Source organism: Eschrichtius robustus, chromosome 5, assembly GCF_028021215.1.
Source record: "Eschrichtius robustus isolate mEscRob2 chromosome 5, mEscRob2.pri, whole genome shotgun sequence".
Taxonomy (NCBI): Eukaryota; Metazoa; Chordata; class Mammalia; order Artiodactyla; family Eschrichtiidae; genus Eschrichtius; species Eschrichtius robustus.
Window position 1 is genome coordinate 5052836 of NC_090828.1, and position 13082 is coordinate 5065917.

The following is a 13082-nucleotide window of genomic DNA, read 5'->3' on the forward strand; positions in this document are numbered from 1 at the left end:
ACAGACTCACTCGATACGGGGTTGCCACAAAGCTAACATTTGTTTAAAAAAAAAAAAAAATTGCAATATCTGGGAAGTGCCAATAAAATGAGGTATGCCTGTGTGACCAGAGAAGTAAGCTGTTTGTTGGAAATGTTCCAGTACCCACTGTGGTGGCTGTACGTGAACATTCCAGCATCTACTACCGTCTCTGAAATAGTTTGGCGGTAAATGGAATATTAGTCGTGCACATATACTTGTTTCCCTGGGGGGGAAATGTACTTAAGGCTATTTGTTTGTTTTATTTTTAGTATTCTGCACATTTATTTTCAGCGTGAAAAAGGATGAATTACAAAAAGTACTGCAGATTCAGGAGAAAGAGCCCAGCTGCTCACCTGGTGTCTTTAAATGAGGCCAAATCCCACCAGCCATGGCCTGGGACAAGTCCAGGGGCAGCAAGCAGCCTCAGAAAAGTGGGTGTGGAGGTGAGCTGGCCGGCACCCAACAGTACCTTGGTGGGTTGCTCAGCTACCAGCACACGGGCAGATGGTCTCTTAGTCCCTCAGATTTCATTGCTGTCAACTAGTGTTTCCCATGTGAAAATAACTTGTTATTAAAAAAAACCGTCGTCGTCAACTTTGTTTTTGAATATGCAATTCAAGAATTGGACACGTGAAAGTACTGGCTTTAGGACTGTCTGTTCACACACACAATTCTCTGAATATAAATCAGGTGTTTGTTTCAAGAAACTAAAACAGGATGGTGGTTGTGAGATTAGACCCTATGGAGAAAGCCAGAAATCCTCTGCATTTTAATACCTGATGTGTTGACACTGCAGAGCAGGGTCACAAACCATTACCGCAAAGGGCCACCAGATAGTGGCCTTGCGGGCAGTTGCCTTGTTTCGGGGTCGGGGCGGGGGGGTTGTTTTTGTTTATTTATTTTTACAGGTCTTTAAAAATGCAACAATCCTTCTCAGCTCACAAGCAGCAACAGTACAGGGAGGGGGTGACGGCTATGGGAGAGCCGTCTCCCCTTTGGTATTCCTTCTGGGGACGCGTCACTTTTTTTTTTTTTTTAAATTTATTTTGGGCTGTGTTGGGTCTTCGTTGCTGCATGCGGGCTTTCTCTAGTTGTGGCGAGTGGGGGCTGCTCTTCGTTGCGGTGCGCGCGCGGGCTTTTCATTGTGGTGGCTTCTCTTGTTGCGGAGCACGGGCTCTAGGCGTGCAGGCTTCAGTAGTTGTGGCACGTGGGCTCAGTAGTTGTGGCTCGCAGGCTCTAGAGCGCAGGCTCAGTAGTTGTGGTGCACGGGCTTAGTTGCTCTGCAGCATGTGGGATCTTCCCGGACCAGGGCTCGAACCCGTGTCCCCTGCACTGGCAGGCGGATTCTTAACCACTGCGCCCCCAGGGAAGTTGGGGACACATCACTTATCGTTTGGACTGTCCTCTTCCATTTCCGGGGGTGGGGGGAGAGGTGGAGGATCACCCTCTGTAACTGTCTCATTCCCATGGAAACAGTGTCAGGACTTTAACAGCAGGATTCCAGCGGGCTCTGTCTCCAGGTCACTGTGCCCATCCTAGAGGGTGATGTGGTCTCTGAGAAGGCCAGCACCCTGTGAGCTGGACACCACCAAGACCTGGAGCAAAGCCCACCGTCCAGGGCTGGCAGGAGACAGACTGCCCTGGGGTGGGGTGTGGGGGTGTGAGTGTGTGTGTGTGTGAGTGTGTGTGTGTGTGTGTGAGAGTGTGTGTGTGTGTGTGTGTGTGTGTGTGCGCGCGCCTGTCTCTCCCTCTCAGGCAGATTCGGAACCAGCCCAGCCCAGGAAGCCCCTGCACCTGCACCCTGGGACACACTCAGCTGGCACCTGTGCTGCCCGGCTCCTGCCCGAATCGGAAGGCCGGCCAGGGCCCATCCTACAGCCAGTGCTTCGTGGGACTAATAAGCTGCCGCCCCTCCTGATGGGGCAGCAGAGGGTCCAGTGGTAAGTGGTCCCCGCGGCTCATTCCCACCGTTATGTGTTAGCTCCAAGGCCCAGAGGTTGTCTGAGGACTCCTCCCATCTGCCCTGCTGTGTCCCTCTCCAAAGCCCGCGCCTGTGTAATGACCACCGGGATCCCAGGGGTCCAGCCCCCAACTCCCTTCAGAATCCTTCTACGCACGAGGGCGATGGGAGATGCACGCGCTGGCAGCCCGGTCCACCCGGAGATCACGTGGTCACACCCCGTGTAACTGGCAGTCCCTGCACACACCTCCCTCTTGCTTCAGCCTCACCCGCTCCCCTCTGCTGCGTGGAAGGAGTCGAGGACACACTGCCCCCTGGTTTCTGTCACCAAGCCCCACCCCCTCCACACACACCCTCCACACTTTCAACATACTGTCCCACCCAAGTGGCCCTCAAAGAGCCATGCTGCGTTCTTCTTTTGTTTGTGGTGTTGCCATTTTGTAAAAGAAGCAAAACGGTAAGAAATGGGGCTCAGAAAAGGATGGCGTGCTGGCCACACGGACAGAACCGAGCGGCTTCCAGACACAAGACGGGGGTGACCATCTGCTACACTCAGAATTCTTCCTGACCCAAGATCCTGCCTCACAATCCTTCCCAACACAGGACATCCAGGAAGCCACCTACGATGGGTAAAAGACTACACTGTGAGTTGCACGCGGTTTCCACTTCTGGCCTGGGTCAATCATCAAAGAATTGATTCCGTCAAACCATTTCAGTCACGTCGAACTGTCACCTTTTGTAGATAGCCGGCAACCGTACGTGGCATGCACGCACACGGGGGCCTGTCCCAGCCCCTCAGGTCTTGTGCCCACGATGCCCCAGCTCTCAGGCTGGGGGTCCCTGAGTCCTGCATGAGGAGGTGACGTGGAGGGGAGCGTCTGCGGGCACCTTCGTCACACTACACACCCTCCTCATGTAGTTCTTTTTTTGGCACTTGGCCTATTTTGCTACTGGTATTTTACCTTCTGTTGCCTTATCTCCACGTCCTGGCCCTGGGAGTTGACCATGGCCCCAGCGAAAGTCTGCCCTTAAGAGTTCTAACGTCCAGCAAGCGTGATCTCACAGCGTCATCCTACAGGAGGTACGTCTCCTTTCCACGGCAATCCCGTCTCGCACCAGCCGTGACTGGAAGGTGGGCTCCACGCTGTCACGTCCGTACCCGTCCCCCTCTGGAACGTAAGCCTGTCCCCCTGACCCACTGCGCCGCATCTGACGGTGCTGCCTGCCCTCCTTTCTTTCTCCTCCGCCCGCCCGCCCCGAGGCTGGCCTCAGCCGGCATTTCTTCCTTTCTGCACAAACTTCCACAGAGAACCTCCTCCACCTGTGGTCAGACTGCCTCGGTCAAGGACTGGTTATGAGTCTCTGATCTCGCCCTTCCCTGGGACCAATAAAATGGGGTGGGAGGGCGGGAGAGAAATGAGCTTGTAAAAGGCAGAGATTTGAGAAAGGAAGCACAGAGGTGAGAGCAAACAGGACCTGGCCCTTCTGGTCTCCGGGGCACCCTGTTCCCACTGGGTAAACTGAGTGGAACAGGTTTGTTCATCAGGGAAGAGATCTGCCATTACAAAGCCTCCCACTGGTTAAAACTCAGAGTCTGCGACTCAAGCAATGCCATTCAGAGGTGTCTCTAAGTCTTCCCCTGGAGCTATTGAGAAAAACATCCAACTCTTCCTCCCCATGAGATGTGAGTTTTGAAGACCGTGCAGTCATGAGGCCACCAGAACTGCCTGCCGCCAAGTGGGGAGACCCAAGCAACGGGAGAGGCAGGTTCCTCACTAGCTCACGTGGATCAGGTGATTAGGGGCTTTCTCAAGCTGTACACCCATCCCCGGAGCTGCTCCAGGTACCTAAGTTAATAAATTCCCCCTTTCTACTGAAGTGCAGTGAAGCTGGTCATCTCTCCCTTGCAACCAAGGGATTCTACACTACGACAATGAACATGAACCAGATCAGAGCAGGCAGCTGCCTGGGTGAATGATGGACTGGTCAGCGGCCACTTGGTTCCCTGGATCCAGAGCCGCTGCCCGCAAGACGACAAAGTCAGGGCGCAAGGTCATGGGCAGATGTAGCAACGGACCAAGGAGAAAACACCTGGTGGCAATTCAGCTTTGACAGATCCAAGGACTGTTTTCTAATTTGCAGTTAAGTCGTGCACTTAAAGGTCTAAAAAAACATCTTGGGACTTAAAATTTCTCTAGAAAAAATAATTTCTAATTTCAAAGGTGAAACATTCTAGACCCCAGTCTCCTTTTTCCTATTAAAGAAATGGTTTTGCCCTGAGGTGTCTTAGGAAAGACACGGTTGTGTTCCCAGCATGCACGCTACTATTTTGGGGTCTCTGTCAGTCAAATGACGTGAAGGAGCATGTGTGGGCTACCCTGGGAGCCCAGGAACACTTCCCGGCAGAAGCCAGCATGCAAAGCTGCTCAGCTGACCAGGTGTAAATCACCACCGTGAATTACAGTTATTCATCCAGAAGCTTCTTCTCCCCTCTGGGACACACACACTGACCACAGGTGCCATGCCCAGCTCTCAGCAGGCCCTCAGTTTCCCGGTGAATGCATTATAACAATACGGGACAATGTGTTCTGAGTCCCAAACAACCAATTCAAAAATACATTTTGTCCTGCCAATTTTGTCAATGCGAAAAACATAATCTCCTTGTTCTAATTTTACAGCTCTCTTTTTCTTGTTTAAAATGAAGTAGAACATGCTTCTCTTTAATTATTTCTTTGAAGTTCTAGTGATAATTTCAGTATCCTTCGCCTATTTTAAAGGCACTACCACCTGACCCTCAATACGGCTTACATGTGCGGGGACAGAGTTAGCAGACGGTTACATAGATCAAGACAATGACGAGAATCAATGGTATTTCTACAGTTAGAGGCTGAGTTTAGCATCTGAAATAATTGAAGAAGATGGCCGAACTGATTTCTGCTCTATCTATTAGGCCAACCTACCAGTGGGCTCTTAATTTTAAGGTTTCAGATAATCCTCATTAAAAACTTATCACGTACTTATAATCACTTGGTTGCAAGTAACATGGTAAAGTTACGTTGCAACATTTAACTGGCTAGCTTTCAAAACTACTCAAATTTTATTAGTGTTTACATATTTTGTTCATTGGAACACTAAACGGCACCCAAGAACGTGTTCAGAAATAAGCCTAACATCTGCTGAGCAGCGGTAGCTCACAAAAATGCTTTTTAAGTTTATTTGATTTGGAAAGGGTTTGTGGAGCTGACAGTTTAAATGCATTTCACGTGTCCCAGAAAATAAGGCTGGTATTTACCACATGGCTTGTTTCTAAGGAACTGAGTAAACATTCATTTTTTTAAAAAATGACTTCAGATACCCATGCTCCTCAGAAAGCTTTTACTGCCCTGACGATAGACACATCTGTTGGGAAACAATTCCAGGCGGAGTCCTCAAGGGAAGCGGCAAGATTAACAGAGGGACGTCCAGCTCACAGTGACCTGATGGCCAGCAGCCCCTGCTCCCGGAGGAAGTGACCACTAGAACTGCAGCCGGTGTGTGACGTCCCGGCTAGGAACGGGCAGGGCACAGTGGTAACCCCAGGGCCAGTCACCCTAGGGGGGCACCCTCGGATTGGAAACACCGGAGAGAAGGCTAAGATGGGGCCGTCTCATCCACCACAGCGGCCACCGTGCACCGAGGCCACATCCAACCAGAGAAGCTCGTGACCCTGAACCGTAGCCCAGACAGAGGCCCCACCGCCCGGGTGCAAGAAAGACCTCACAGAGCTCAGCCCCATCCTGGAAGCCCTGTGGGGATGGTGGGCCAATTTAAATTCCATCCTTCTTTCTAGTTTCCAAATGGCCTGATTAGGTCCCAGGCGTCTCGTACAGAGCTCTATCTACCGTCATGACCTGAGCTGTGCTTAAAGCTGTTAGAATAACCGCACTGGTGAGGAGAGACAGTTCCTCAGGCATGTTGGAGCCAGGCCTGAGCTGGTCAAGGAACAGGACGCCTGGGGCATGAGCAGCGCATAGCATGACCTCGCGCCCGGTGGACACGAAGTCCTGAAGCCACACCTGTGAGGACAGCCCAGGAGGCAGGGCTGCCCACCTGGCGAAGAAGATGCAGGAGCGAAGGGGCAGGACCCATATTTACAAGGTACGTGTCCCTGAGCCCTCTCTCCGTGCCAGGGGCTAATGCAGTCATCTGCACACTTACACTCGTATTCAGTCCCTACAATGACTGGGGAGCAGGGAGGAGTAAGCTGAAATTCAGGAGGATGGGTAACTCACCCAAGGCCACAACGATAGTAAGTGGCTACGACGGGCTGGGAACCCGGGTTTCAGCCACAGGCAAGTGCGGGCCTGACTCGCGGGTGAGAGGCGGTGCCGTCACAGCCCTCATGCCGGCACGTCCCCCGTTACCAGGCTCGTGGCCGGAACCTGCTGGCTGCCGGCCTAGATTCGGGGCTGCCATGGCCTCGGAGCTTTTTTACCCAAAAATGTGAACTGGTGAAGAGCCTACAGGAAGCTGAAGAGTCATTCGCTGAAGGAATGAACCTCTGATGGATTCAGCTCCTGAGGACCTGAGAGCGACAGGGTCATGCGCCCCCAAGTCACCCCAGGCCGAGGCCCCGCTCCGCAGCAGGTGGCGAGCCCACCTATGTCACACCTGGATGAGGGCTTAGTCCAGATTCCAACGAAGGGAAGCTCTCAGACAGCGTGACATCATCCTGGCACTTTCCCCCCATTTGGTGGCCCTAAGTCCTTGGAACATTAGCCAAGAGCAGCTGACTTCATCATCACAGGAAGGAAGGCCTCTGGACGTTCTTAAAGTGGTTTCCACCAACCTTAACACCAGCTACTCAGTCCGCTGGACGCTTTAGTGCGTCTTAGAACTAGAGGCCCCTCCCCTCCTCCACCGCCATGAGAGCAGCCGCTGGGCAGCAGTCTTTCCGGGCCCCAGGTCCCCTGCGTGGCCCACGGTGGGAGGCACAAGGGGAGGGGCACAGAGGGAGATGTAGCGGGGCAAGGGCTCAGCTCTGAAGCTCAGAGCTCTCGGGGACACCACCGTGTCCCGGTCTGCAAGGGAAAGTGTCTCAGGTGGCCCACGTTTCCATCAAATTCCTACATTAATACTGGGCAGCCTTGGTTTTCCTTCCTTTTCTTTCTTATTTTGAAGGAAGAGAGCGAAAACCTGCGGCAGGCCCGTGGAGTCTGTGGCGGGGAAGGCAGGGTGCCCAGCAGACATCAAGCGCACAAACACACGGGACGGAAACTCGAATGACACGCCCAGATCCTCATTCACTGTCCTAATTAGCAGCCACTAATAGGGCACTGAATGGCAGAGCAATAATTTTCACCCGATTCTTTCCATCAGAAGTGAGTGACAGCTGTGAAATTCCATCAGCGGTGTGGAGGTCACATGTAAACTAAGCTGATCTTTGTGATGTTCTAGGAGACCAGCCATGAGCGTGGCCAGTGAGGTCTGGGGCAGCTCATCGCCCTTCTTGTCACCAGGAAGTAACGGGGCAACTTCAACAGGTCTGAGTGCAGCTTCTGTTTCAACACCAGATGTGTAAAATACACATACTATTACGGGTTAAATTCTGTCCCCTAAAAATGCCTTCCAGTCTGAACCCCCAGTACCTGTGGGCCTAAATCCAGAGACGGGTGTCTTCGTGAGATGAGGGAAACTTAGACACGGGGAGAAGGCCCCGTGACGACACGGCAGAGACCGGAATGATGCGTCTACAAGCCCAGGAACGCCAAGGGCTGCCAGTCACCAGGAACATGGATCCTCCTGCGTTCCCTCCAGAAGGAGCCAACCTGTCAGCAACTTGGTCTCAGACTCCTGGCCTCCGGAGCCGTGAGAATACACCTCCGTTGTTTCAAGCCACCCAGTTTGTGGTAATATGTCATGCAGCCCTAGGACTCGGATACACACATGCATCTCACGCACACGCACGATTAAAAGGGTATTTGCCTGCACAGAAAGTTTACTCTTTGGATTATTTTCGTGGACTTACAGGCTCCCTACTGGGTTACCCACTTTTGCGTTGTTAATCCACTAATTAAAAAACACACATAATATTTGAATCCATTCCCTCCTTTCAGCTGTACCTTTAAAATAATCTAAATTGTATGAGTCAGCTGCCTTTGCCACGAGGATTAAGTATCAACCCAAATGTATCACACAATTAAAGCACAACAGGTGTCATCCTCTGAGAGGTGATGAAACCGGCACTCTGGCGAAGGCTGGGGATCTGAAAACAGAAGGCCCTGACCGCCTTCACCCTCCCAGCAATCTGAAGGTCCCCACCACAGGTCAGAGTAACGCTCAAGGGTGTTCACACATTAATTAAAGCAAAAGAAGAGCCTGTGCAGACGGGAGAAGGGCAGGGAAGCTCCCATGAGCTGTGCGCACAGACAGCGCCCCCGGGAACACGCCTGCCCTGTAACGCCGCTGCCCTGTGTGGGGAAGGCAGTGGATCACTCCAGCCACTGTAAGCGGAAAGGGGGATAGAGCTGCAGGTAATAATAACAGCAAGAAAGTGGAGAGGCCTCACAGCTCACCCAGAGGCCAAACCTCTCGGCCTGGCGACCGTGACGTACACCTTCAGCTGTGTCCTAACCCGACCCTTTGCTACGAAAGCAGCTGCAGGTGGGGCTGAGCTGTAATCGGCTTCATCAACCTCCCGCGCACCCTGGAGAGGATTCCCTTTGCTCTGATGTTCTCCATAAACCTGGGTGATGACACACAACACTGCAGCTCCAGAACATTCTCTGTGGAAAGCTTCTCAATGAAGCGAGCAAGGGCAATCGATGGATGTTAATGCATCCGGCAAGGACTGAAATCGCCTTGCAGCTACAGGCTCTGTGACCGGGGGCAGGGACTTCTGTGTGCCAAGACGATGAGAAAGCAAGGCTTTTCTCATTCATTTCCTTTTGGGAACAACAAATTATGGTTCCCTCCTGCGGCGGCCACGTGGGACTCGCCCCAGTACGTGGACAGAACATGGGAAGCAAACACATGCCCACGTGCCTGGTTGCAGGGTGGCTGGCCTCTGGGAAGCAGGGAGTCACGGGGACTAAAGGCTTCCAGGCACCAGGCGGCACCTGCTCACAATTCTTCCAGGTCCCGGAGGACCTGACGCACGTCCCCTGGGGGGAGCTCTCTACGCTCCTGGCAACGTCAAGGAACAATCCCCTGACCTCTCAAACGGTGAGAGGACAGGTGGCAGGGCCAGCTCCTGAAGGGCGCGAGCAAAGATCTCGGACAATCTTTCCCCTGACCCAGGAGCCCTTGGGCACAGACCCCACTGAGGGGTGAGATGTTTCCACTTTGCACACGAAAGAAGGGATGTCCCGTTAGCGAACTCGAGAATGCATCCACCCTGTAAAATAATGCATTCTGAAAATCGTATGATACCATGAAATTCCCGGAGTAAAACGTGTTAGCTGGAAAGTCGAAGAAGTAGGGCTGTTACAGATCACATTTAGGTCTCCCCACTGGGCACAGTTTTTACTTTTGATGTGCCAACGTTCTAGAGAAAGGCTTCTTCTGTGTTCATCAAAATATAAGGGCCCGCTACAAAGAAATCACAGTCAGGGCCAAATGCGATGGCACAAACTGAACGCCCAAAGGGAGATGGCAAAAGCCACAATAAGGGCAAAACGGCACCACGCGGGAAGGGGAAGGCGGCCACAGGCAGGAGAACCAGGGACCCGCACCAACCACGCCGGACGTCGAACGGAGCACAGGAGAATCCAGCTCGTGGCAGCAAAACCAGGGCCCAGACCACGTAACCTCCAGGGACCCCCGACCAAGGGGTCCCCTCAGCTGAAATCCTGAGCATTCCAGGGGCACACAGGCAGATTTACTTGAGGAGGTGACCCTCTCACTTGCAGCCCAGCTAATTAGTCCATCAGCAGCTGGTGTCATCAGTCTACACAATTGCTAGACCCGAGGAATAAGTAGAACCCCCAAGAAAAGAGCTCTAAAAAACTCTCGGGTATAATCAAAATGACTGGCTAAAACCCACAGTCAGACGCAAAGGCACAAATACACAAGTACAACCCAGGTACGGATTCCAGGAAAGAAGACGGCTAACTTTCTCACCTCTCTAAAGCACGCAATTTTCTAGCATCCGTATCCATTTTTCAGTGTCTAGCTATGCTTTTCCTCATTGATTCCCACATTTGAGCCTTCACTTCTAATCTCCCTCAAACCATCATTTCAATACAGATAACGAAAAAAAGTAGGCCTTTCCCTCATGTGACCACCACGAGACTTTTATGGTGGGACTGCAAAACTCTGCAAAGTCATGGCAGAGCCCCAAGCAAAGACTGCCACAGGATTCCATCTTGCACACTTTTCTGAACGGTTACACGGTATCCAGGACAAGAGTTAAATACTAGAACAGGTGTTACAGGAAACATGTGAGGCTGCTCAGGACTACTGCTAAAAAGACATCTAAGGGACAAAACAGGGGGGGATGTTTAACTTAAAAAAAAAGAAAAGGGTAAAATGAAACCAAATAGGATGATACACAGAACGAGGAGGGAAGGGAAGACTACAGTACAGAGTTGTGTCTCTCCTCGCTCTTCAAACAACACAAGCGCTGCCATGAAGAAAATGTATAGTTACCTGCATCCATATCTGCAAAGAATGGAACAGCCAGTAAGAAAAAGAAGGAACCAGAAATTCAGTGTCTCAGAGTTGGATTTTCAAAGGTTACACGGAGAGAAAATATAATTTAGAAAACTGTGCGTGTACACTCTACCTGGATTTGGGGATGCGGGAGCTAAGTGGTTTCCTAGCATTACTACCATCATTTTATTTAAAGCAAAAAAACAAAATATGGATATGTTAACTGAAGAAGTAAAAGCCTCATGGCAAAAGAAATAGCTTATCCTCATGCAAAGTGATTATTAAATGTTTAGAATACAGTATAAGGGGGAAAACATACTCAAACGTATGGTGGTGGTCATCTGAAAGGCTCGGATCTATGACTAAGGAACAGTACACACAAATTATGTATAAACTCAAGATCCAGATCAGAGAAACGTCCAAGCAGTAGTAGTTAAAGGAGTGACACTGGATTCACATTTGAAGGGACAGAACTATTTGGTACGAAATACATTCCACAGCATTCATGGTTTGACTCTTATTTGCTCCAAATGCCGAGATGGTTAGCGAAAAATACTACAGAAGAAGCAACATGCCTACGGATTTTTACTGCTTGGTATGTTATTACTTTTCTTGACATGGGATACATCACAGTAATGATTTAGAATATGCTAACAAAAATTTTAGAAAACTAAACTCTCTTGAGGTGGAGACGGTGTGACATGCAGCATACCTTCGGGAGACTCCTCCTGGACGTACGTGCCAGTCAGATAGCGATGCACCAGGGCCGACTTGCCGCTGGCCAAATTACCCACAATGCCCTGAAACACAGAAATGGACAGTCACTAAGGAGTAGTCAGTACATCACGCTATTCAGCAACCTGCAAACAGAGAGGTTAAAACGGACAGCAATCCTGAACACCATCACGACCAAGCATCAGCGGGATGGCCAAAAATGGGCCAGTTAAATCCTTCTGCTGGAGAAAAAGGGATTCCAACGCCTTCAATTGACATCTCACGTTTTATCAGCCTCTACGGCCTGAAGAAGCAACGTGGTTAGAGCACACACTGAATCCCATGAGTGCTGGTTACATCGGGAAGGTGTACAGTGAGTCAGCCCACCAACATGTATTCTGGACCCTCAAAACACTCAACAAGGTACGAGGTTAAATGGGACGCAGTGGCAGTACAGAGTCATAAGGGGATTAGGAGGACATTCTGGTGCATTCCGTCACAACTTTGGGGTAGGATTTGGAGCCGGGTGAGACTAGCTGAAAAAGAGCCACACCAGAAAAGCACAGTGCTGGGGAGGGACCGGAGGGGAGAAAACTGGACCAAGGCGGGGAGGAGGAGGAGAGCCGGCCTGCACCTCTGGACACAGGGTCCACACTGCAGGACAGAGCAGGGACCCACGGTCAAGGCGGCAAAGGTGTTCATGCTGGATGAAAAACAATTCAGCATGATGTGAGGGCCACTGTACCAGCAAGTAGCAACTCACAGTCACCGGCAGGCAAGGCTGGCTTCACCCTGCCTTCTTCAGAGAAAAGCTCCCGTGTTAACACAGCTGACTGACACACCTGGACTCAGGTGGCTGTCCCCGGGGAAGCCCTCCCTCTGCTCGGGATCTCACTCCCCCTCTACCTTCTGTGCAAAGACTCTCCTGCATTTTAATCTTTTCCTCCCCAGCTAGAACTTTCCCCTCTGCATTTAAGCATGATCCAATCAATTCTCTCTTGAGGAAAAGCAGGACGAGAGACCTGCCCTGGACACAGGTCCCCGCCTACGAACAGCCTGCTGCCCCTCACCCACTCTCTGACCCTACCCACCCCCAGCCTGATGTTCTGACCCTATGGCTACAAGGACACTGCTCGAGGTCACCGATGACTTCTGTTTCTAAATCCCCTGGCCCTCCCCTTGCTGCATCACCGGAAGCTGTAGAGGAGATTCTCTTTCTTCAAACTTCCCGCTCTGGGCTTCCTCTTCAAATTAGCCCCAGCCCACGCTGGCTCCTTCCCTAGACCTCCTAGATTCCCTAGACCCTGGATTCTAAGTACCACCCCTCCAGCCAAGGGAGCCAGGCTACATCCCACCTACTCCCTGTAAGCTATGGATACCCACTGGCATTCTCCAGCCCCACCCCCTCTCCAGGTAAACCCATACACACCTACACTGGTACTGAAACCTCAGCGTGTCCAGACCTTACTGTTCTCCCCCCAGTCTGCTCATCATCCTGTGATCACACCACCGCCCAGACTCCCAAGCCAGACACCTGGACGCCGTCTCCAATTCCCACCCCGCCCAGATGTGCTTTTGAGGGTCTCCACACCCCACCCCCCACCGGGGCAGGCTGTGCGGTCCGTCCACTGGATCCTGGGAGAGCCTTTAGCTTATCTCCCTGCCTGGGAGCTCCCCCTCTTTGCCCAGAGAATACCAGAGATTCCTTAAAATTGACGCTGCAAAGATGCGACTCCCTCATTTCACAACTCTCGGG

General features: G+C 51.6%; 1 protein-coding gene across 4 annotated transcripts in view; it reads right to left on the reverse strand.

The window, feature by feature from the left end:
- Positions 1-13082, reverse strand: part of AGAP1 (ArfGAP with GTPase domain, ankyrin repeat and PH domain 1) — a 543380-nt gene that overhangs the window by 339377 nt on the left and 190921 nt on the right. For all 4 annotated transcript variants that reach the window (XM_068544179.1, XM_068544178.1, XM_068544180.1 and 1 more), the window contains exon 3: positions 11325-11412. In XM_068544179.1, coding sequence (XP_068400280.1) covers positions 11325-11412 — 88 coding nt within the window. The remainder of the gene's footprint in view (positions 1-11324; positions 11413-13082) is intronic.